Source organism: Electrona antarctica (genome assembly GCF_951216825.1).
Source record: "Electrona antarctica genome assembly, chromosome: 21".
NCBI classification, from domain to species: domain Eukaryota; kingdom Metazoa; phylum Chordata; class Actinopteri; order Myctophiformes; family Myctophidae; genus Electrona; species Electrona antarctica.
The window spans coordinates 26,056,926-26,078,509 of NC_136802.1; the positions used below are offsets into that span (position 1 = coordinate 26,056,926).

Consider the following 21,584-nt stretch of genomic DNA (forward strand, 5'->3'; position numbering starts at 1 on the left):
TGTGTGTGTGTGTGTGTGTGTGTGTGTGTGTGTGTGTGTGTGTGTTGCAGGTTCTTGCCACAGGCCTCAGTGGACTGTACTCCTCTCTGCCAGCTAAACTGCAGGTCTACAGTGAGGACTGGTTCCGTCTGGAACGAGAGGACTGGATGCAGGTATATGTCACTTCAACCTTGACCTTGACCTTAATTAAATACCTCCTAACCGCAGCTCACCTGCACCAGTGGTGGAAAAAAGTACTCGCATGTTTTACTTAACCCATCTGGGACTGAGACCAGATTCTAGAAAATGTCTTCTAAATCATGACAGTTTTCTGAAAGACCTAAAATGGTAAATGGTGCATTTATATAGCGCCTTTATCCAAGGCTCTTTACATAGATTGTGCATCAATTCACCCATTCACACACACATTCATACACCGATAGCGGCGGAAACCATGCAAGTCACCAACCTGCACATCAGGAGTAATTTGGGGTTCAGTGTCTTGCTCAAAGACACTTCGACAATAACTCTGGGGGAGCCCAGGTTCGAACTTTGCGGTTACCATCCAGCCACTCTACCCATGAGCCACCACCGCCGCCACCTAGGTTTCTATGTCAGTGGTTCTCAAACTATTTCACGTCAAGAACCCCAAAAATTATATGTAATTGGCCGACGACCCCCATCTGAAAATATGTTCCATATAGCTGATGTAACATTGGCAGCAGTGGCTCAGGAGGTAGAGCGGCCGGTTCGATCCCGGGCTCCCCCAGAGTTAGTGTGGAAGTGTCCTTGAGTAAGACTCTGAACCCCTAATTGCTCCCGATGAGCAGGTTGGTGCCTTGCATGGTTTCCTCCACCATCGGTGCATGAATGTCTGTGTGAATGGATGAATATACTGAGGACATTAACAATGTTGTCTTCAGGTTGACATGCTGTCCTCGTTCATCTTGTTTTGTTTGACGTCCAACATCTGTGTTGTGACCAACAGGTGCCTGCTCTGGTCGACTTCCTGAACTCTCTGGACTTCTGTAATACTGTTATCAAGGTGTGCGCACGCACGCACGCACGCACGCACACACACACGCACGCACGCACGCACCCACGCACGCACGCACGCACGCACGCACGCACGCACGCACGCACGCACGCACGCACATACACACATACACACATACATACATACATACATACATACACACACGTGAATACAGGGATGTCTGTCTGATGGCATTCACTGAAACTTGGCTTACTGACTCTGACTCTGACACGTCATTTGATCAGCGGCTTCGGATCGCCTATACGGCTGGACCGGGACAGTGAGGTAACACACAAAACACAGGGAGGAGGAGTGTGCCTATACATTCATCGAAGATGGTGTAATAACTTCACCGTGCGTGAACGGTTATGCACGCCCGATATAGAGCTCCTGTCCGTGTCGGTGCGGCCCTTTTATCTCCCAAGGGAATTTCCCCAAGTGTTTATCACCGTTGTGTACATTCATCCAAAAGCCAACGCGGACATCGCAGCGAACACCGTCTTTAGAGTGACACAGTCATTGCAATCTATCTCCCCTAACGCGCCCAACATAATTCTGGGAGACTTTAATCATTGCAACTTGAAGACAACTTTAAACAGTTTTTATCAATATGTCAACTGTCACACACGGCGCAACAAGACTCTGGATCTATGTTATGGCTCTATTAAAGGAGCATACAAATCGGAGGCGGGCCCTGCTCTCGGATCTTCTGATCATAACATTGTACACCTTCTACCCGTTTACAAGACTGTGCTAAGGAGGGAGAAGGTGCGTAAAAGAAAGGTGAAAGTGGAATGAGGATTCCTCTCTTGCCCTGCAGGGGTGCTTCGACTGCACAGATTGGTCTGTGTTTACAGAATCATCTGATAACATTGATGAAATTACAGACGCTGTGTGCAGCTATATATCATTCTGTGAAGAAAATGTTATTCCCACTAAGACTGTTAAGGTTTTTCCTAATAACAAACCCTGGGCATCATCAGCCCTTAAAGGCTTAATCCACAATAGGAAAAATGCTTTCAATGAGGGTGATCTACCCAAGGTCAGGGAACTAAATAGGGAGATCAAGTCTGAAATTAAAAAAGCTAAACTCAGGTACAAAAACAAAATCGAAGCTGAGCTTAGCTTAGCAGCAATAACCTCAGGGAAGCATGGAACGGCATGAAATCTATGACATGCAGGGTCAGATGATAAAGGCCATAAGCACATCTCCATGCCTGGGTATAACTCAGATGTACAGCTGGCCAATGAGCTAAATACGTTTTATCTAAGATTTGAGAATCAGGACTTTGCTGATAAAATTACTGATTTAAAGAAAGAGACTAGAGCGCCTCCAGCCCTAGTTATTGACAAAAAAAGTGTGGAAAAACACCTCAGACACATTAAGTCAAAAAGTCCAGGGCCGGATAACATATGCGGCAAGGTTCTCTCAACATGTGCTGAACAGCTCTGCAGCATTTTTCACTTTATTTTTAATTTATCTCTTCAACAACAGCTGGTCCCTAAGTTATGGAAACAGTCCACAATTGTCCCAGTTGCCAAAATTAGGACCCCAAAGTCATTAAATGACTTCAGGCCTGTTGCTTTGACTTCATTAGTAATGAAATGTTTGGAAAAGCTAGTCAAAGATAACATCCTAAAGCAGGTGGAGAAATCTCTAGATCCCCTGCAGTTTGCATACAGGTCTGGAAGAGGTGTAGATGATGCCACTATCACCCTACTGCATTTCCTGTACCGCCACCTTGAGGGGAAAAAAACACAGGCCAGACTGTTGTTTGTCGATTTTTCCTCTGCCTTTAACACGATCCAGCCACATCTTCTAGCCCAGAAGCTAATCAATTATTTTAAAATGGATCTTAACCTTGGCTGGATCATAGACTTCTTAACTGTTAGGTCTCAGTGCGTGAGGGTAAATGAGGTCCTGTCTTCTCTGCTGCTCTCCTCCACTGGTTCTCCCCAAGGCTGTTGTCTCTCCTCACTACTGTATATTCTGTATACCAACGACTGTTGTAGCAATCACCCTAACAGGTATATTGTCAAATTTGCTGATGACTCTGTGATTGTTAGCCTTCTTGAAGACAATGAAGTACAGCATGGGCCAGTTGTCAATGACTTCATATCCTGGTGTGACAAGTCATTCTTACAGTTAAATGTGACCAAAACAAAAGACATGATCATCAGCTTTAGAAGGACTCCTCCCAGTCCTGCTCCTACACTCATTAAGGGCACAGAAATTGAAGTTGTAGAGAGCTATAAATACTTGGGTGTCGTTCTTGACAACAAACTCTCCTTTGACTCTCATGTTGCCTCTACATCAAAAAAAGTCCAGCAGCGTCTTTTTTTCCGGAGGAAAATGCATTCCTTTAATGTCTCGTCTGTAATGATGACTCTTTTCTACAGAAGTTTTATTGAATCTGTTCTTATGTTAAACAAGAACAGGCTCAGCAGCCTCGTCAAAGTGGCCAGTAAGATTTCTGGGAGAACCCAAGCCCAACTCATAGAACTGTACAAGAGGCAGATGCGTCGGCTGAGGGTGCCCACTACAAAGACGGCTGCTATTCAACTGCTGAACAGCAGATAGCACTTTATTCCTGCCTCTTTGCACTTATTGCCACTAATGCACTTTTGCTGACTTTGCTACTATTGAATGTTATGAATTCTCTGTCTCTAGTGCCCTGTTCTTAGATCGTAGTTTGTATTGAATGTTGTTGTTGTGTGTATTTTTTACTATGATCTGGCTGCAAACCAATTTCCCGCAAGGGACAATAAAGCTAACCTTGAACCTTGAACCTTGAACACATACAAACACAAACAAACAAACACACACAGCGTCTGGTGATGGCTATCATCTTACAATTTACAATTTAGGCATTTAGCAGACGCTCTTAATCCAGAGCGACTTACATTAGGCAAGAACAAAAAAGCATGGGGATACATCACATATATAAAATGCATTTATCATGAAACATGCGTAAGCTAAGAACGTAACTAGAACATATACACTAAACATATAAACTATACACGTACTATACTATGCTATACATATGTACTATGAAGTGCTATGACTAAGTGCTATGACCAAAGCTCAATCTTGGTTTGGACACTGCCAAAGCTAAATTGTAGCCTATATGACGGCTCAATGTGGGCAACCTCAAGCTCGACAACTCTATAGACAAATATTTTAGCCATGTAGGAATCCATCTGGAGTCGTTTGGAAAAAAAAAACAATTACGCACCATTGCAGCCACTCACTGGACGACAATTTGTGTGCAAGAGGTCACAGAGGAGAGTGTGTTCGTATTCTAATATCTCTCTCTCTCTCTCTCTCTCAGGTGGCCCATCCCTCCATCAGGTCTCAGTTGCTAGGTTACATCTACAATGGTTTCCTGGTTCCTGTACTGGCCCCTGCTCTGCACAAGGTAACAACACCTGTCCCTATTGGCTGATTTACTCCCTGTTGTCCTGTGTGGCCGATGGTGGATTGGTCCCATGGAGGCCAGGAGATCGTTGGAGATGGGCCTAATAATAAACAAAAACACATCTTCTGTATCTATCTATCTGTCTCTACTGTAGTCCCACAGACCTCTGTACTGTATCTATCTATCTGTCTCTACTGTAGTCCCACAGACCTCTGTACTGTGTTCTGTATCTATCTATCTGTCTCTACTGTAGTCCCACAGACCTCTGTACTGTGTATCTATCTATGTGTCTCTACTGTAGTCCCACAGACCTCTGTACTGTGTTCTGTATCTATCTATCTGTCTCTACTGTAGTCCCACAGACCTCTGTACTGTGTCTATCTATCTGTCTCTACTGTAGTCCCACAGACCTCTGTACTATGTCTATCTATCTGTCTCTACTGTAGTCCCACAGACCTCTGTACTGTGTCTATCTATCTGTCTCTACTGTAGTCCCACAGACCTCTGTACTGTATCTATATATCTGTCTCTACTGTAGTCCCACAGACCTCTGTACTGTATCTATCTATCTGTCTCTACTGTAGTCCCACAGACCTCTGTACTGTATCTATCTGTCTCTACTGTAGTCCCACAGACCTCTGTACTGTGTTCTGTATCTATCTATCTGTCTCTACTGTAGTCCCACAGACCTCTGTACTGTGTATCTATCTATCTGTCTCTACTGTAGTCCCACAGACCTGTACTGTATCTATCTATCTGTCTCTACTGTAGTCCCACAGACCTCTGTACTGTGTCTATCTATCTGTCTCTACTGTAGTCCCACAGACCTCTGTACTGTGTCTATCTATCTGTCTCTACTGTAGTCCCACAGACCTCTGTACTGTGTATCTATCTATCTGTCTCTACTGTAGTCCCACAGACCTCTGTATTGTATCTATCTATCTGTCTCTACTGTAGTCCCACAGACCTCTGTACTGTATCTATCTATCTGTCTCTACTGTAGTCCCACAGACCTCTGTACTGTGTCTGTCTCTACTGTAGCCCCACAGACCTCTGTATCTATCTATCTGTCTCTACTGTAGTCCCACAGACCTCTGTACTGTGTCTGTCTCTACTGTAGTCCCACAGACCTCTGTACTGTGTTTGACCATAAATGTATCTATGTATCTATGTATCTATCTATCTGTCTATCTGTCTCTACTGTAGTCCCACAGACCTCTGTACTGTGTTTGACCATAAATGTATCTATGTATCTATATATCTATCTATCTGTCTATCTGTCTCTACTGTAGTCCCACAGACCTCTGTACTGTGTTTGACCATAAATGTATCTATGTATCTATCTATCTGTCTCTACTGTAGTCCCACAGACCTCTGTACTGTGTTTGACCATAAATGTATCTATGTATCTATCTATCTGTCTCTACTGTAGTCCCACAGACCTCTGTACTGTGTTTGACCATAAATGTTGCCTACTGTTTACATTTACTGCGTGTAGGTGACAGTAGAGGAGGTGATGACGTCCACAGCGTATCTGGAGCTGTTCCTGCGCTGCGTGTCTGAGCCCGCTCTGCTGCACACCTTCCTGTCCTTCGTCCTCATGCACGCGCACGACAACGTGCACATCCTGGACACGCTGGTCAGCCGAATCAACACGCCCTTCCAGGTGACACGCACGCACACGCACACGCACACGCACACACACAGACTATTTTTTTCCTGTGGCAGATTCGTCTGGTTTCCAGGCTAATTCCATACATACTGTACCTACTGCTGGTTTGATGTGTGTGTGTGTGTGTGTGTGTGTGTGTGTGTGTGCGTGCGTGTGTGCGTGCAGCTGGGTACAGTGTCTCTGTCTCTATTCAGGACTCTGATTGGTCTGTTCTGTGAAGACGTGATTCTTCAGCTCGTCCTCAGGTCAGTGTGACCTTCTTGACCTCGTCGGGGTTCATTTGGTACCAGCGAATCACTGTTGATTTCGTCGACTAAAACTATGACGAAAAATGTCCGTCGACTAACCTTTTTTCACTGACGAAAACTAAATGGAAACTACATGAAAACTAAGCTATAAGACTAAATATATTGGCAATCTTGTCAACACATTAAAACTAGACCAAAATGTTAGGAAGGGACTAGTGGACAAGAGATCCAGTGTAAGTCATTTTACACTTGGTTGCATGCTGAAAATAGCAGATCTACAAGCTCACAACGCGTCGCAGCGGCTATTTTCAGCAAGTGTAAAATCAGCCATTACGACAAGGCCTGCCAAAATACATTTTAGTCGACTAAATCAACTGTAGATTTAGTCGACTAAAATCTTATGATATTTAGTCGACTAAAACTAGACACTAGAACACTAAAACATTCCAGGTGACTAAAATGTGACTAAAACTAAATGAAAAGTGAACTATTCAAGAGACTATATGACTAAAACTAAAATCAAAATTTGCTGTCAAAAACAACACTGCAGCGAATGAGTTCAGGGCAGTATGAGTATCTATAGAGTTCACAAGTTCAACATTGTGAACTTGTGAACTCAATACCGCCCCCACCTGGAGGAATCAGGTTGTCATGGGCCTGTTGAAAACCACTCATTGAAATAGTTGACAGTAGAAGTGTGTATTGCAGTGGTTACCAAAGTGGTGTCCGGGGACCCCTAGGGGTCCTTCAGGGAGTTCCAGGGGGTCCCCAGCTAAATGATAGTTATGAACCAAATGGATCCTTATGGGTCTGTAACTCTGAGAGCGTACAAATGGAACCAAATGGTTCAAAGTTAAATTAACTTTGATTTTACAATATACATTGTTGCGTGTGTGTGCGTGTGTGTGCGTGTGTGTGTGTGTGTGTGTGTGTGTGTGTGTGTGTGTGTGTGTGTGTGTGTGTGTGTGTGTGTGTGTGTGTGTGTGTGTGTGTGTGTGTGTGTGTGTGTGTGTGTGTGTGTGTGTGTGTGTGTGTGTGTGTGTGTGTGTGTGTGTGTGTGTCTAGATATCTGATCCCGTGTGAGCATCTGGGCGTGAGGGAGCGCTCCTCTCTGGCGCAGAGAGACGTCTACTCCTCCTGCGCCTCCTCTCTGCTGCGCCTCATGCCGTCCTGGTGTCCCCACACACACTCGCACCGCCAGCACATACACTGGCCCAAAGGAGCAGGTGATGAGAACGTGTGGACACACACACACACACACACACACACACACACACACACACTCACTCACTCACTCACTCACTCACTCACTCACTCACTCACTCACTCACTCACTCACTCACTCACTCACTCACTCACTCACTCACTCTCTATGTCTCTCTCTCTCAGATGCCGACAGTGTTGGTTTCAGTCAAGGTTGTGAGTTTCCGATGGATGTGAATTACCTTCATTACCTCTGGGACGCAAGACTGGCTGTATCGACTGCTAACAGGTTAGCATGGGCTAATTAGAATAGTTTAATTGAAGCTACTTTTAGTCAAGTTAAGTCAATACATTTTTCCTAGTCAAATTTAGTCTAGATTAGTACTTACAGTATGTACAACTTTTACTTCTCCACTACATCTCAGAGGCAAATACTTTTACTACAATTCCTACTTCAACCCTATATACATTTCAGCCATTTGAAAATAGCTGATTGTGAGCTTGTAGATGGGCTATTTTCAAAAGATGTTTAAACATTTGAAAACTTGAAATGGGACATTCTGCATAATAAGCACTTCCTACTTTTGGTACTTTAAGTACATCTTGATACCAATACTTTTGTGCTTTTACTTACTTGGATTCCGGTCATTTAACGGAGTATGTCTACATTGCAGTATTGATCATTATACTTAAATGAGCATCGTGCGCCTCTCACAGACATGTGCACAGCAAGTTCAGTCAGGAAACTCAGTGCAGTTGCTGCCGGCCGTTAATTGGGCCGCCTCAGCATCACGTTCTCATTCACATGATTCTTCATACCGGCTATTTAAAGTTTTGCACTGCTCTTCCTGCTTGCTTGTTGCTGCTCTGATTCTGCTGTGCTGCTGTATGCTACACTTTTGCTGCTCACCCTCCTCCACCAGCTACCACCTGGATCTGCTGTTTAGGTACAGGGATTCGGAGTCCCTATGGTTGGGACTGATGCGCTTGATCTGAGTACCTAAAAAGCAGATCCAATTCATCGCCAAACCATAATAAATATAAATTTTATTATATTCAATAAATGTAAATTCCTTCGATTCATGAGTTGTCCTGACTGAAGTAAAGATTGTGAGTATGTTTTTCCACCACAGGGCGTGTCTTCTGTGGTCGGCTCCGTACGACGGCGTCTCCCCGCCGTCTCGGGCCGACGAGGAGGAGGAAGATGGCGAGGACGAGAAAGGAGAGGAGGAGGACACAGGAGAGGAGAGGAGGACAGCACAGAACCCTCCCTCCACCCCCTCCTCCCTCTCCTCAGACTCCGTCGCCGGGGGCAACCGACACCGCCTGGGGAGGTCTCCCTCCGTCCAGGAGGAGGAGGAGCTAGAGTGGGATGACATGGCAGTCGACGAGGAAATACACGCCCAATCGGCCGCTCCGCCCCCTGCTCGTCTCCGCACCCCGCCCCCTCGCCACATACAGGCCATGCGTCGCAGCGTCGCAGGCCTGCTGGTAAGCGATGGAGCCTACAGCGAGGACACAGACTTCCTGTCCGACCGGGTTTCCACCTGCGACCTGGTCTCCACCCGCGACCTGGTCTCCCGGGGCAGGGGCGGCGGTGGCGACGAGACAGCCATTTTGAATGTGGACCTTGAACGCAACGTGTCAAACGGACGGTCGACGCGGACGTCGGTGCTGGAGGCCGTCAGTAGCATCATGTCGACGAGAAGGAGCGAGGAAAGGAGGAGAGGAGACGAGGAGGGAAGGAGAGAGGACGAAGAGAGTCTTCGTTCTGGCGTGGCAAACGTGCGCGCCGCGCAGACGTGGAGCCCACGCACACACCACCGCCGCAGCACGCACGCAAAGGGGACGGCCAATAGCCACGCCGAACGTGAGACGTCTCGTGACCCTGCTTCCGTCGCCGCGATGAACGGCGTCGACTCGCCGCCGCCCGGCGCCACCGGCGACGATGACTTCCTGTCCCAGTACCGGGCGCTCATGATGTCACTCGGGGCAGAGCCGGAAGGCGATGACGTCGTCGCCGACGGCATGGCGGCTTTCCGTGCACGAGTGCGAGCACTGATGAAGAAACAGGAAGAGGAGGAGGGGCTAGGGCAGGATGTGGACTTTAACGGATGGGAACGGGAGGAGCAAAGAGGAGGAGAAGATGGAGAGAGAGGAGGAGGAGAAGAAGAGAGGAGGAGAGGGAGGAAGGTCGATGTTCCATTCACAGGTTGGTTGTGTTTGTCTCACACACATGCGCAAACACACGGTCTCACACACACACACACACACACACACACGTGCGCGCACGCATTAAAACAACAGGACTGTTCCGAGATGGGCCTGGTCTGGGTGAACAGGGGCCATTTTGCGATGGCCCCTTTGATTAATGAGGTCTTCTATGTTTATGAGGTGATTCACAGCTTCTGCTTTAAAAAACTGTAATAGTTAGGTGGGAAGTTAAGTACTATACATAAGTATAATTTTTAGCTTTTTTTTCCTTTTTACTTGAGTGTTTCAGATTTACAATACTTTTACTTCTACTCCACTACATCTCAGATCCAAATATTGCATTTTACTGCACTACAATTATTTGACAACATTAATTACTATAGTTACTTTTTATATTTTTCATTATTATTACAAAACATACATTAACCACTACATTTTCCCCACCACTGCCCGCCATGCAGGCCCGTTCCTCAGCGTCCTGCTGTCTCGCCTGGAGAACCTGTTGGAGAACTCCATCTCTGTCAACCTGCTGCTCACCGGCCTGCTGGCTCAGCTGGCGTCGTACCCGCAACCTCTGCTCAAAGACTTCCTGCTCAACACACAATGCCAGCCCAACGTGCGCACACTGTACCAGGTAAACATGCACGCACGCACGCACGCACGTAAAAGTCTGGAATTCCAAATGTACTTGAGTGTATGAAATTCTTTTGAAAATATTTTGAGCCATCACATATTTTCAAATGGTCGAAATGTATAAAATCTTAAAAAAAAGAAAATGCCATATCGGTATCGGAACGGTCTCAAAACAATTCTGATATTTAATCGGTTTTCACCAGCAAAAACAATTTAAAAATATAGCTGCAAGCAGCGATAAGGCGGGACCAAGAAAGAAGACAATAAGCAATAATAACAATAATACAAATAAGACTCATAGGCTGAGTTGTCAGTACCCAGATTTGAACACACAAACTTGTGATCCAAGGTCAAGAGCTCTACTGGCTGAGCTACACTGACACAATCAGTTGTTCCATTGTAAACAACTAAATCATTCAGTGTTTTTGATAACAATCGTGTGTCCTGGTTTATGGGATCATTGTCCATTACTACAGTGTGTTCGATTTTCACGTACAAACTTCTCTTCAACCGGGATTTCAGATAATGGTCCATAGATTGTGTGTATGACGTTTCACGCAAATTGCTAAAAAATCCAGGCAGAAAATCAGGTATAAGCATTGCCCAAATCCTCTACGAATCGCCATAATCCTCTACGAATCGCCATAATCCTCTACGAATTGCCAATAGTACGCGAGTAATACGCAAATACGCGTATAAGACGCGAAGAATACGCGTATAATACGCGTATAATACACGTATAATACGCAAATATGCGAATATTACGCGTATAATACGCGAATACGCGTATAATACACAAAGAAAATCTCCTGCTCTCAGTGCTCACTAGTTTGAAAACGCCACCCTGTGGCTTAATGGCCACACTGCACATTAAATAAATCTAGGGGTGTGGCTGAGAATCTGGGGGTTGGACTAGGGGTGTGGCTGTTACCCAGAGGGACCCAGAGAAACCTAGAGGCCCCAATCTGACCAGGAGGAAAAAAACGACCAGGTAAACACACAGACTGATTGATTTGTGTGTGTGTGTGTGTGTGTGTGTGTGTGTGTGTGTGCGTGTGCGTGTGCGTGTGCGTGCGTGCGCGTGCGCGTGTGCGTGTGCGTGCGTGCGTGTGCGCGCAGGTTCTGCTTTCAGTGCGCGTGCAGATAGAACAGTACGTGTCCAGCAGACCAGAATGGCCAGCTGTCATCACTCAGGCATGGAGGTTCCTACTGGCTAAAGACCAGCACATGAAGATCAGAGGTATGTATGAAGATCTGGGAATGTATATCGTAAAATCAAAGTTAATTTAACTCTGAGAGTGTACACATTTGTACACTCTCTGAGTTACAGACCCATAAGGCAGTATAAAGACCAGGATTACTGCATGTATTTTTGTGAGGGCACCTACCCTAGCTTTTCAACTTTTAATAACGAATACCAGACGAGTCGCCCCTTTACCAACTCGCCCCGGGCGTACAGCCGGCGGAACTGTGCGGCATGGTATATTCCTAACCTTAACCTCAGTAAAACTATGCCTAAACCTAACCCTATACATAAACTTAACCCCAGTAAAACATTGCCTAACCCTAAACTTATTTCTAACGTTATTCTCAGTAAAACGAAATAAATTCGGCGTGAGGTCAGCGGAAAAGAATCGAGGGGCGAGATGGTTTAGCGGCGACCGTACCTGATACTGTACCTTAATAATTCCCCCTTTCTCTTTCTCTCTCTCTCTCAGAGCTGCTCCAGTCGTCTCCGGATGACGACTCCATAGTGGAGCCTGGCATACCGCCACACGGTTCTAGGACGGCTGAGGGCTCCGTCTTGCCCCCCTGCCCGCCTGCCGCCCCCCACCTGCCCCCCTGCCCACCCATCCCGCCCCAGGCTCGGAGCAGAGTGTTTGCTGTCATCCTGTACGCCGAGTTCCTGAAGGAGCTGGCGGCCATCGCCCAGGAGCACAGCGTGGCACCACCACCAGAACCCCACACATTTCACCGTTCTCGGGGTGGGGAACATTGTGAGACTTGGAGATCAGCTATTTCCGACGGAGAGATTTAGGTGTAGAAGGAAACGTCTACACGTCGCAACTCAGGTCTGTTTCACTGTGTACATCAAGGATGTAATACCCATTCAGGACGGGAACCCCTTTTGGTGTTTTGAGCATTATGTTAGCTATTGAAAAATAACAGATCTACAAGCTCATATCGCGGCACCGAGTGCAGCGCTACGAGCTTGTAGATCTGGGGTCCTTGACATGAAATAGTTTGAGCACCACATAGGTTTTTCAGAAAACTATCGTGATTTAGAAGACATTAAAGAATCTGGTCTCAGTCCTAAATGGGTTAAGTATCTAACCTGGTATTCTCCTGGTATGGTGTAATCACAGACACATTAGACAGATCTGTCCTACCATTCAAAGCAATACTAGAGGTCCTGGTAGGATATAAAACCATCAGTACTAGAGGTCCTAGTAGGATACAAAACCATCAGTACTGTCCTGGTAGAATATAAAACCATCAGTACTAGAGGTCCTGGTAGGACATAAAACCATCAGTACTAGAGGTCCTGGTAGGACATAAAACCAGCAGTACTTAGAGGTACTGTGTCAAGGAAACAATGCCAGGGTAGATAACTGGCTGGCCTGGGAATTTTACTTGTGAGATTTCTGTTCTGGGCTATCATAAAATCATTATCTAGCCATCAGCCCGCAGTGGCCTTATCAGCCATTTACATTAATATGTATTTTATAATGCAGTATCAAGTACTCCCGTCTGCACTGGTGTGGGGGGAAACAACTGATTATTTCTATTGATAATTTATAATGTGTATATATACTGTAAACACAATGAAATTATTTTGAATGACTCTTAATCTCTTAATATATTATTTTGTGGCAGTGTGAATACCTTTGTGTTTAACAGACTGGTACATTTTTGTATTTAACTGAATAAATTGTACGGTTTGATTACAAATTATATCCATAGCTTTTATATGATTTCCATACTTTTGGCTGATACAGTACATAAAGATGCTTGTTTTATTGTGTCTTATGACCATAATTGCATTTTAGTCATGTTAGATTCTTGGTTATTACTCCATCAAATGTTTTGTTTTGTCTTATTTTAATCAAAGTGTTCGTTCGTGTTGACATCAGTCACATGTCAAATAAACGGCTTTTGACGACGTTTTGTTTGTGCAGACGTCTTGGGACGAATGATGTCAGAAGAACATAATTAATTATGCATCCATTTTCAACACCTTTTCTTCCAGTTTGAGGGTAGTGAAAGGAAAGAGCACTACACTTCGTGTCGAATGTCGTCCGTGTGTATTTGACTAAACACATATTTTCTGCCAGAACTTTCACATGGATATGAAACTAGTCTTTGGAATTATGTATTACACACGGAGCGCCGACCACATTTATGATGCGCATGAATGTGTATTAAGAAATATATGAAATATAACTCAGACATTCTAGGGCTATACTTTTACTTATGCAGGCTATATATCCTCAAGTAACATATTGATACAATGTATTTCTAATTGTTCACTGGTGGACAAATTACTCAGTATCAATACTGCTAAATAGAATAGAAATACTGTTAGGTAAAAGTCCAGAATTCAAAATGTAAATGAGTAAAGGTATTGGCATCAAAAAAGTAAGCTACTATAGTAGGCTACTCATCATGCATAATGGTCCATTTCAAGTATTCAAAATGAATTAAAATCTTTTGAAAATAGCAGATCTACAAGCTCACAATGCGTAGCGATGGACGCATTGTGAGCTTGTAGGCCAACATGGTGGCCAACATATTTCCAGATGGCTGTCCCTGACATAAATTTGCGTCTTGACATGAAAAGGTTTGAGAACCACTGATTTACATCTTCCATATAATCTCAAAAAGACACATGTAGTGGCTGATAATGAACACTAGATGGCGGCCAAACAGCAGTTTTCCAGTCTGTCTGTTACTGACCAGTCACAGTTTTAAACACACTACACACACCCCACCAGCACGCACACACGCACGCACGCACACACACACACGCACACACACACACACACACACACACACACACACACACACACACGCAGAGTTAGAGACAGAGAACATATACGAATACGAATGAACGAACACATTTGACAAACAAATGAAACAATGTCATATTGTATATAAACAAATGATCAGTAACATCGAAGTTGATTTAGTTGCGTGTGTGTCCATTTTTGTTTCATTTATTTCCCGGGAGGGAAACCTCCCAGTGCAGTGAAATGTCCCTTTATGTGGCTGTGCACCAATCAGGGCTCCGGGGCTACACCGAAACCGGTGACCTGTTGATTGGTGTGTCACGGCCCAAGTGCCCACACACACCTTTATAACTCTTGAGTGTGCAAAACGGAACCAACACGGGTCCATTTAGTTCCATTTGCACACCCAAGAGTTATATTAACGCTTCGGATTAATGAAATGATGTGCTTTTTAATTATGTGCCTTTTAAGGCAATTCGAAACTGGCCCCTGTAAAATCGGAATCCCTCAAACACGAACGCAATGACAACACAAGAGACGGTCGCGGCCACACAGCCAACTCAAGGTATGGCCACTGAGCCAACTTGGGGACCCAACGCAAGGACAACACAAGAGATGGTCACGGCCACACAGCCAACTCAAGGTACGGCCACGGAGCCGACTTGGGGACCCAACGCAGCTCCTCCAAGGAAAACAAACAATTTAACGGAGCTGAACGTGAATCCCCCCCCCCGCCCCCCCCTTTTTTTTTTCCCCTCACTGTATATTTTTCTTTTCCCTTTTTACCTCCTTTTTGATGAATTCTTTTTTGATGAATTCCTGTTCTGTCTATAGAAGTGTCTATTTGTACGTCTCTAAATGTTTTGATGATTTGAACATGGTGGACCCTGTTGGAAACAAGTGTAATGCTTAATTGGGTCGTCCACTCACAGTTAACAGCCTTTGTATTGAGTTTGTGCTTGAAATGTACTGTAATTCTGCAAACTGTTAATAAATTCTTCAATCAATCAATCAAAAAGGCACATGATAATCCAGGACACCAGTTTCTCCGTAACACGACCAACCGCGCCCCGCCCTCCGGTTGCCCTAACGGGAAGAGGAAACAGGCGCATTGCCATATAAGGACAACCCCGCGCATGCGCACCGTCCCCCGTTTTTGTTTGAAGTGAAGCAAAGCAGCGAGCAGACAGAGCACAGAAGAAAGCCCACAAACTCATTCAACACTCAAAGTGTTTCGATTGAATTAAAGCTGCTGTTGTCATATTCATTAATAACCCTGATGATCTGATGCATCCGGACCAACCATGCTGGGACACCACCACCATCACCATGACAACAGGACGCAGCAGCAGCTGGTGAGCTACGTGCAGGACTACCTGGAGTGCGTGGAGAGTCTGCCGCTGGACATCCAGAGAAATGTGTCCCTGCTCCGGGAGATTGACTCCAAATACCAAGGTACATTAATGTATAAATACACATACACTACACAATACACATGCATGCATGAACAGTAGCCTAGCTGTGTGTGGTATTTGAGTAGTAGTACTAGTATAGTGGAGTCTCTGTCTCTGGATAATACAAAGAAAATGTGTCTGCTGAGGGAGATTGACTCCAAATACCAAGCTAAACATTTAATGTAATGTATTTAATGAATAAATAAGTACACATGCATGTGTAGTAGAATAGTAGCCGTGTGTTTGGTATGTGAGTGGAGTATTGTTCTGTCTCTGGATATACAAAGAAATGTGTCCCTGCTCCTGGATATTGACTCCAAATACCATACATTAATCTATAAATACACATACAGTACACATGCATTCATGATTGAACAGCAGCCTGTGTGTGCGTGTGGTATGTGAGTACTAGTATAGTGGAGTCTCTGTATAATGTAAAGAAAATGTGTCTCTGCTTAGGGATGTTGACAAAATACCTCCAAATACAAAGGTAAATTAATCGGTTTAATGTATAAATGCACATAGCTAAATGCACGTAGCCTAGCTGTGTTTGGTATCTGGGTAGAGTAGTGGAGTCTTTCTCTCTGTATATGAAAAGAAATGTGCTGCCCTGCTTTAGACTCTAGTAAATTCCAAGGTAAATTAGTCTATTTAATCATGTATACGTACTCCTATACAGTCTCGTATACTATTCTACAGTGTGTAGAATAGCCCCAGCTGTGTTTGGTATCTGTTATTCTGTGTGGAGTATAGTCTCTTGACTGTCTGGATATACCAGGTATCCTAGCCCCTTTCAGGACCTTTGTTTACCTTTTCTGTATTTGGGGAGACAGTAACAAGGGTCCCTTGAATGTCAATCCACTCTCCCTGCTACGCACCCGTACCCGATTCCACGCGCCGCACAAAGTGCCCTTTTTTTCATTCACTTGAGCACCTGCCCCTCAAAATGACTGTCTGTCTCAATAACATGGTATCTAAAATTACCGGATGTTCCAGAGGTTCTTAAGGTATGAGAGGTACCAGGGCGTGCAGGATGCGTCTCAGAGGAATGGTTGGTGTGCTCATGCATGTTCTTGTGTTGTTTCTTCCAGAGGTTCTTAAGGAGGTGGACGAGGTGTACGAGAGGTACCAGGGCGAGCAGGATGCGTCCCAGAGGAAGCGGCTCCAGCTCCAGCTGCAGCGGGCACTCATCGTCAGCCAGGAGCTGGGCGACGAGAAGATCGGCGTGGTGACGCAGATGACAGAGCTGGTGGAGAACCGCTCGCGGCAGATGGACTCCCACTCGCTGCAGGGCCTCCAGGTATACCGCAGGAGGGTAATGGCCGGGGGCGTGGTGGTTCCTCGCACCAATTCCAATTCTTTAAATTAGAATGTAAAGGGATATTTCACTTTCAAACACGTTTGGGGATGCAAATTGGGAACCTAGTATGCAATACCCGTCATAGCGTGGTGGTGTGGAACGCGTGTGTTCAGTTGAATTTGAAGTCGGTGGACTTCTAGTTGTCTAGTTGCGTGGATTACAGACGTACACACGTGCAGAGACTTTGGTGCATTTATTGTAAGATGGCAAGTGATTGTGATCATTATTGTGATCATAATGATTATTGTCCAGTGTTGATTTCGTCGACTAATACTATGACAAAAAATGCGCGTCGACTACCTTTTCTCACTGACGAAAACTAAATGGAAACCAAGCTATGATGACTAAAACTAAGACTAAATATATTGACAATTTCGTCAACAAATAAAAACTAGACCAAAATGTTAGGAAGGGACTAGTGGACTAAATCCACTAGTCCCTACTGTCCCTTATAAATCAACTGTAGATTTAGTCGACTAAAACTAGACTAACACTGAAACCAGACCCTTAGAATAGACAGAGTTACGACATTGAGGGGGCAGAAAACAGTACATGGTCACGAGGTCCATGTACTCGTGCGAGCCCATAGACTCCAATGCATTCCGTAAACTTCCGGTTGTCCCCTTTTGAAGGGACAAATGGGGACAAACCAATAGAAGTCTATGTAGAAGAGAGCCTGGCCCTGGCCCCATGAAGTGAACGGAGTTGTCATAACTCTGTCTTACTCTATGGCTCTGACTGCATTTAGTCACATTTTACTAGTCACCTGGAATGTTTCAAACTATTGAAGTATGACTAAAAATAAAAATAAAAATGTTGCTGTCCAATCAACTTTTCTTGTCCCGTCTCCCTCCCTCCAGGAGCCCGGCGTTGGCGGGGGCGACACCCCGGACCGGCCCACCTCCACAGCCACGGACCGGCGCTCGGCCAGCGGCAGCACGCTCCTCCCCGAGGCCTCCTCCTCCTCCACCTCGGAGCAGCAACGCTCCTCGGCCCGTCGGCCTCGACGCCAGCAGCGCACCAGCGAGAGCCGGGACTCCGCCTCCCTTTCGTTGGCTCCTCCCAACGGCGGCGGCGGCGGGGGGGGCTCCTCCTCGCTGGCGGTTGCAGACGAACCCAGCGGAGGCGCCGCCGAGGACCTGGTGGGCCCGTCTGGTAAGGCGCCCCGTGACCATTATTATTCAGTGGTGGAAAAAAAAACGTATTCACAGGTTTTACTGAACTCATTCGGCTGAAGAGCGCAATTTGTGACGAAAACTTGATGTGGTCTCACTTCCTTCCTGGACTACAAGTCACACCTCCACGCAGCTTCCCCCCCTCTCCACAAGGAGGGGCAGTGCACCAGAGCATTCATGGTCATTGTAGGAATCCAGTCAAACCCTAGTCAAACACACAGACTTCATTGTTTTTCTGGCCGTAGGGTGCAAATTTCAAATTGTGCTACTGTTATCTACTACAAATACTATTAACATTGAGTGACTGCAGTTTCATCCAGCGGTGAAATGTCCCTTTAAGTAAAAGTGCCAATACTGCAATGTATAAATACAAAAGTCACTTGAGTATAAAGTACAAAAGTATCAAAATGTACCAAACGTAGAACGTACTCATTATGCAGACTGTCCTATTTCACAAGTTTTCAAAGCAGATCTACAAAGCTGCTAAGCGGCTATTTTCAAATGGCTGAAATGTATACAGGGTTGAAATGGTTAATGTACGTTTTGTAATAACAATGAAAAGCTACAAAGTAACTGCTAACTAAAGTTTTCAAATTGCAGTGGAGTAAAAGTACAATATTTGTCCCTTAGATGTAGTGGAGTAGAAGTGAAAGTATAGAACATTGGAAATACTCCAGTACAACGCTTGAGTAAATACACTTAGTTACTTTACACCCGCCGTAGTCTGAAAACTCACGTCTTCAGACTCCACATTTAGCCCGCAGCACTTGCCGTAGCTTCGACGACCTTGCAGGCGTACGCAAAAGCTAAAAATGTAATGTAGATAGCATTTCATATCTACATAGACATTCTACTGTTAGACGGATGATAGGTTCTTGGTTTCCTTCTGATCCTAGATGAATACTTCTATGCGTGTGATGTATTGCCATGTGGTGTTCTTGCTTACTAGTGTAAATCGCTCTGGATTGAGAGCGTCTGCTAAATCAGTGGTTCCCACACTTTCATGTAAAGGACCCCCAAATTGACACTAATTAGCCCTGCGGACCCCCATTTGAAAAGATATGCCAGGGACCTCCATAAGAGAAGATTTTTTTGCCGGCTCTAGCAGTGATTCTCAGCCTGTTTAATTTCAAGGACCCTGGGGGTCCCCGGACCCCATTTTGGGAAACACTGTGCTAAATGATCTAAATTGTACACAACTGTGTTTGCAGCCCTGGCGTCCGTAGCCGGAGGCTCCTCCTCGTCGGCGCAGCAGCAGCAGCAGCCCCGCAGCGACAAAAAGTCCAAGTCGGCCAAGAAGAAGAAGCGCAAGTCGGCCAAGCAGGAGCGTGACGCCTCGCCAGTGGACTTCGCCATCGACCCCAACGAGCCCACGTACTGCCTGTGCGAGCAGGTGTCGTACGGCGAGATGATCGGCTGTGACAACGAGCAGTGTCCCATCGAGTGGTTCCACTTCTCGTGCGTGGGCCTCACGTACAAGCCCAAGGGCAAGTGGTTCTGTCCCAAGTGCCGCGGGGACAGCGAGAAGACCATGGACAAAAGTCTGGACAAGAGCCGGAAGGAGCGCCGCTCCAGGTAGTGCTCGGTCCAGTCCGGTCGGCCCCTCCCCTCCCCTCCCTCCGGCTTGGCCGAGTTACGGGTCTCGATGTTTCTACCCCGAAATTGGTGACTTGCTGAATTATGCGTCACTGGGCCAAGAAAGGTGTTCCCATTTGCATGCCCCGGAGTTAAGGTCCTTTCAGACGGGCAGCGACCAACGCGCCTAGGAATTCACTTTCAATGAGAGGCGTGCGTTAATTTTGGACGCGCAGCGGAGTAGAGGGGCCAACAACGCAAGCGTAATTTTCGTGGGCGCGGTCCCGTGAAATTGTGCGTGTGTTCGTGCACACGCCCGGTGGCGACTAGACCTGGATTGTGTTGAGCTTTTCTTGTTTTACGCTACGCGTCCCACATGAGCAGACCTGTCGTTGATCCAGGCGACAACACAGGTGTCAGCCAGCAGCCGCTCCCCATCTGAAAGGACCTTTAAGTGAAACACACTTATACTGTGTAATTGGTGTCACAGAATTCACCAGGTCACCTGTTTTGATGTAACAGAGCAGGTCAATCAGACCTGTTGACTTAGTTAGTTATTTCTTGATATTTTCAGAACCGGCTACACCAAAATTGGTGACTTGTTGAATTCTGTGTCACTGGGGCCTACGGAATCGAGTGTGTAACTCGGGGTGCTTAACGTGTCCACTTGGTTTAATTTGCACACTCAAATAAACGCTCAAATAAATGAAGACTCAGGATTTGACTGTGTAATTGGGAGTCACATAACTCACCAGGTCACCTGTTCTGACGTAACACCGGATCAAGAGGCCCTGGCCGGGTCAAGTCAACCAGTTTCTGCCGTTTGAGAGTTGAGCCTGGCGACAGGCGTCGGTCATAAACGGTACCAGATCGATGTGAAAGCACAATTTGAACGTTAAATGCATTTTTCTCTGGATTATTTTTCCAGATTGCATTTGTTTTTGGGCAAAACAAGCGAATGTGTTAACACCAACGAGTTTAATAATAAATAAATAAAAACTGACTTGTGTTTCTTCTAGAACGGTCAAATTATTTGATAACAAACAATTGCAAAATGCGTGTCATTACAATACATGTTTACAATAGGTTACCTTTCGGCGTTGCTCCTGCTTCGTCAATGGATGTTCTGTGTCGTTCTAAAGCCATGCTCTAAAAAGACTTGACTGTGTGGACTCTGTCAGTGTGCTCTAAGACAAACTTTTTCATGTCAAGGACCCCCAAATTGACACTCATTAGCCTGCAGACCCCCATTAGAAAATATATGCCAAGGACCCCCATGGGAGAAGATTTTTTACGGCTCTAGCAGTGATTCTCAACCCATTTACTTTCAAGGACCCCCAGTTTGAGAGGAATTAGTCTACGGACCCCCATTTAATGGCATTTCTATCTCTGGGACCCCAATGTAAAATCAAAGTTAATTTAACTCAGAGTGTACAAATGAAACCCTAACGGGTCCATTTGGTTCCATTTGTACACTGAGTTACAGACCCTCAAGCGTCCATTTGGTTCCTGATTATCATTTAGCTGGGGACGCCCTGGAACTCCCTCAAGGACCCCTAGGGGTCCCCGGACCCCACTTTGGGAACCGGAAATCTTGAATCTGTAG

At 45.6% G+C, this 21,584-nt stretch overlaps 2 protein-coding genes across 5 annotated transcripts in view; both read left to right on the forward strand.

Annotated features, from left to right (window-relative positions):
* Nucleotides 1-13,598, forward strand: part of LOC306914433 (FHF complex subunit HOOK-interacting protein 1A-like) — a 30,330-nt gene extending 16,732 nt beyond the window's left edge. For 2 of the 4 annotated variants that reach the window (XM_079491448.1, XM_079491449.1), the window contains 11 exons: nt 51-152; nt 968-1,024; nt 4,348-4,434; nt 5,933-6,100; nt 6,272-6,351; nt 7,420-7,580; nt 7,744-7,846; nt 8,691-9,769; nt 10,233-10,405; nt 11,524-11,644; nt 12,123-13,598. In XM_079491448.1, coding sequence (XP_079347574.1) covers nt 51-152; nt 968-1,024; nt 4,348-4,434; nt 5,933-6,100; nt 6,272-6,351; nt 7,420-7,580; nt 7,744-7,846; nt 8,691-9,769; nt 10,233-10,405; nt 11,524-11,644; nt 12,123-12,442 — 2,451 coding nt within the window. In that variant the 3' untranslated portion in view covers nt 12,443-13,598. The remainder of the gene's footprint in view (nt 1-50; nt 153-967; nt 1,025-4,347; nt 4,435-5,932; nt 6,101-6,271; nt 6,352-7,419; nt 7,581-7,743; nt 7,847-8,690; nt 9,770-10,232; nt 10,406-11,523; nt 11,645-12,122) is intronic. The other 2 variants (XR_013788681.1, XR_013788682.1) reach the window with 2 other exon arrangements.
* Nucleotides 13,599-15,578: 1,980 nt separating this feature from the next.
* On the forward strand, nt 15,579-20,987 carry ing2 (inhibitor of growth family, member 2). Its single transcript, XM_079491735.1, has 4 exons — nt 15,579-15,869; nt 16,960-17,168; nt 18,089-18,383; nt 19,615-20,987. Exons 1-4 carry the CDS (start codon nt 15,719-15,721, stop codon nt 19,980-19,982), a joined length of 1,023 nt encoding a protein of 340 aa, XP_079347861.1. The 5' UTR covers nt 15,579-15,718; the 3' UTR covers nt 19,983-20,987.
* The last annotated feature ends 597 nt before the right edge of the window (nt 20,988-21,584 follow it).